The sequence below is a fragment of the Limulus polyphemus genome, unplaced genomic scaffold, assembly GCF_000517525.1.
Source record: "Limulus polyphemus unplaced genomic scaffold, Limulus_polyphemus-2.1.2 Scaffold124, whole genome shotgun sequence".
NCBI lineage: Eukaryota > Metazoa > Arthropoda > Merostomata > Xiphosura > Limulidae > Limulus > Limulus polyphemus.
Window position 1 is genome coordinate 520,748 of NW_013665734.1, and position 3,820 is coordinate 524,567.

The following is a 3,820-nucleotide window of genomic DNA, read 5'->3' on the forward strand; positions in this document are numbered from 1 at the left end:
AAAGTAATAACTAAATAATTAATTACTATATATATATATATATATATATATATATATATATATTGCTAGTTATATTATCAAAGGTAACCTAACTAGAGCTCACCTCATGAAGTACACTCTTTAAATGCAACAGCTGAGTCTTGATACTGTTCATATCCTGACAGATAAGTTTGTACGTTGGCACATCTAGTTTAACACTCCCATCATCACTCTCACTCTGGGGATAATGGAAAGACATTGGAGTTGGCTGACTCACTGATCGTACCCTACATTCAAATTGTTGCTCATATGATGATGTATTATTAAAAGTAGTATTTGCATTTCTGTGCTGCCCTTTTCTTCTGTGAATGCTTCTAATATAAAATAAGGTATATCCAAGTTAAAGACATTAAGTTTGAAAAAAAGTAAAAATAATAATAGGATGAAAAATAGAAATAAAACATTTATTTTTAATTTTTTTTAGAAACCATACCCTTGGCTAAAATTAAATTAATACAAATACATTCTACATTGTACCTCTACTTAAGAGCATACATTGATTATTCAGACAAAATAGTAAACCTTTTTTTTTTTAATACAAATATTTTATAAAAATATGAACATTAACTTGAAATATAATATATACAGATATGATCCTTTTGTTGGAGATGGATAGGAAGCAATAACAGTAACATGGAAATCCTACACTTTGTAATGCAATCCTACAAAGCTCTTGCCCCATGCTCAAGGTTTCTACACATGTATTCAAATGACCAGCAGATTATATATAGACTGGATGTGGAAAATGTAAAAGACACCAGGTGACATATCTCCAAAAATAGAATGGGAAGAGAAATGCAATACATATGAGCCAAGTGACTAAGGTATTAAATCTGTCAAATCTTTCCATTACTGATCTTATCTTGCTTGAGTTTTGTTAACAACAACCCAACAGCTAACACAATGAACTTGATGGACATGATCTTAAAAATTATATGGAGCATAAAAAAATCAATCAATCTACATATAGTTCAACTCTGAGAAGACCATAATTTGAAATTAATATTAGGTACTCATTTAAAAAAAAATCTTAATATACGTGTATCAACTTGAAATTAATATTAGGTACTCATTTAAAAAAAATCTTAATATACATGTATCAACTTGAAATTAATATTAGGTACTCATTTACATAAAAAATCTTAATATACATGTATCAACTTGAAATTAATATTAGGTACTCATTTACATAAAAAATCTTAATATACATGTATCAACTTGAAATTAATATTAGGTACTCATTTACATAAAAAATCTTAATATACGTGTATCAACTTGAAATTAATATTAGGTACTCATTTACATAAAAAATCTTAATATACATGTATTAACTTGAAATTAATATTAGGTACTCATTTAAAATAAAAAAGCTTAATATATGTGTATCAACTTGAAACAAATAAAATATTAAGTATTCATTTTGAAACTTACAGAAAATCTTAATATACATGTATCAACTTGAAACAAATAAAATTATTAAGTATTTATTTTAAAACCCACAGAAAATCTTAATAACTGTATTAATTTGAAACAAATAGTACATTAAGTATTCATTTTAAAAACACGCATACAAAAACCTAATGTACATGTATTCTTTCTCTTATATTAATTTTGCACACATTATAGTAAACTGAATAGACTGCTTACCCTGTATTTATTGATGCAACATCAAAGCTGTCATTTGCTTCAAAATCCAACATCATATCATCAGAGGCTAGACTAGAACATGAGGAAGCAATATCTGAACATGACTTCAGACTATTACCAAAGTTAAATGCACTCTTGTTTTTATAACTATTTTTCCAGTTTTCTTGCAGAGCACTCAGTTCAGTAACCGACTCTTGTAGAGTGGAAGTAAGCCCACTCGGGTAGTACTTCCCACATCCAAAGGTCACTAGCCCTGGCTGGTCTGCTATTTCATCATCAATTAGAAATTCTCTATTATCTGACTCATAGGTGAGACTAAAACAGCTCTGCTCTTCAAGAGTACTGTCAGTGGTATTTTGTGACACTTGGCTGGTACTCATGTGACTTTTTTCTCTTTCAGAAGTCTGCAGAAGCAAAGAACTTAAACAACCATCATCACTGTCAATTTGTTCATGTTGTCGATCTTCATGTGTTTTTTCTGAGGTAGTGGCAATGACTGTGATCTGATTTTCACTTGAAATCTGTTTTTCACACTTAGATATGGCAGGTTTTGGAATGTTTGGTAAGTTACTAGGCAAGTATGATCTTTTGGTATTTTGGCTGCTGGAACCTTGAAACTTCTTCCAGTGTGTCTGACCTTCGTCAAATTTCATTGGTGGTATTTTACGATATGCTAGGATACCTCGAAATGAGCCGTAAGACTGAGGAAAGGAGTTTTCAATTATTCTTGTTGATTTTTGCTGACAGTCTTCTTTCTTGTCACATCTGTAAGCCGAGGTATTTGCTTGAAACTGGTTCTGTCTGCTACTGCTAGGAATACGAGAGAGTAACTGACTCTGTGTAGCTTGAATGGAAGTAGCAGAATTCTGAAACTTTAAATTTTCCAAGGATGGTTCATAACTCTTGTTAAAAACAGGTGATCCTTCAAATGAACTAAAATGTTCAGCATCTTTAAGAGTATCAGAATCCTCAGCTTTTATGCCCATTTCACTAAAACTATTTCCAAGTCCTGAATCTCGGTCCCTGTGCTTACCGGATGAGTTGATGCAAGTTTCCTGGCTGTTTAATAGGGATGGAGAATCACTTTTATTTTTTTTTGGTTGAGACAGATATTCAACCTGTTGCAACTTTTCATCTTTTAGCAAATCTTTTGTACTGATTACATTATATGAATTATCTGATAACTTTTTTTCAATTGTTCCAGTCTCTTTTTGTGGCATGTCTGAAGTGCTAACTATTTTTCCTTTTAGCTGACGCTCTTGAGGCTTTCGTATTCCACTGATAAAAGATGTTAATTTAGAAGGCTTTTGAAAAGTACGTATGGGTAGCCCAGATTTTTGTAGGTGGTCTCCCATACCTTCTTTACCAATACTCTGATTATGAATATTCTGTGCTGGTTCAGAATAATACTGGCTACTTGAGCTATAAAACAAATTAACAGAGGGTGGTTTTTTGAATATTTCTTCAAATTTTTCTATATCCTGTTCACTTTTGATGTTTGAGACGGTGTGGTTCTTGGAAGTATGGAGAATATTTGATGAAATATTATCATTATTATCAATCATATGCAAGTTTTTTGTATTACATTTATTAAAATTAGAATCAACACTCTCTGGTTTTGATTTAACAAAATTGGCATTTGTTGGTGACAAAGTCTTATTCTCTTGATTAATTTGTGAAATAGCAGTTAAGCTGCTAGATGATGGAGAGGATGGCGATATTTTATTTCGTCCCAAGGATTTCGCAGAACTTGGTACAAGAATGTGAAGTTTAGAAGGTCTATTTTTATTTAAGTTAGAAGAAAGAGAAGCATTTTCACTGAACCCACTATGTTTTTCTGAAGCAAAGTTTAATCTTCCAAGGTGGGGAAGCTTACTTCCCAAAAGTGGCCGTTTCTTCAAAGCAAGTCCACAAGAATCTGTAACATTCCTGTTATAAGGAGAAGATCTTATAGATCTTGGGGCATGTCCAGACTTAGGAGGCTCCATAGGAAGATTATAATAATAAAGATCTTCACTGGTGATCTTACGAGAGTAGCATGTCCCCATTAAATATTGCAGAAGTGCACCTGCAAAACAAAATATTGCCTTAAATATTAAGATTCCAAATATCAACATGTACTTCTTTCAACAGT

The 3,820-nt window shown here is 31.7% G+C and overlaps 1 protein-coding gene across 4 annotated transcripts in view; it reads right to left on the minus strand.

Annotated features, from left to right (window-relative positions):
* The window catches only part of LOC106472770, a 26,275-nt gene that overhangs the window by 11,875 nt on the left and 10,580 nt on the right, over nt 1-3,820 (minus strand). For 3 of the 4 annotated variants that reach the window (XM_022402283.1, XM_022402288.1, XM_022402303.1), the window contains 2 exons: nt 1,687-3,754; nt 104-353 (listed from right to left, as the gene is read on the minus strand). In XM_022402283.1, coding sequence (XP_022257991.1) covers nt 104-353; nt 1,687-3,734 — 2,298 coding nt within the window. In that variant the 5' untranslated portion in view covers nt 3,735-3,754. The remainder of the gene's footprint in view (nt 1-103; nt 354-1,686; nt 3,755-3,820) is intronic. The other variant, XM_022402295.1, reaches the window with a different exon arrangement.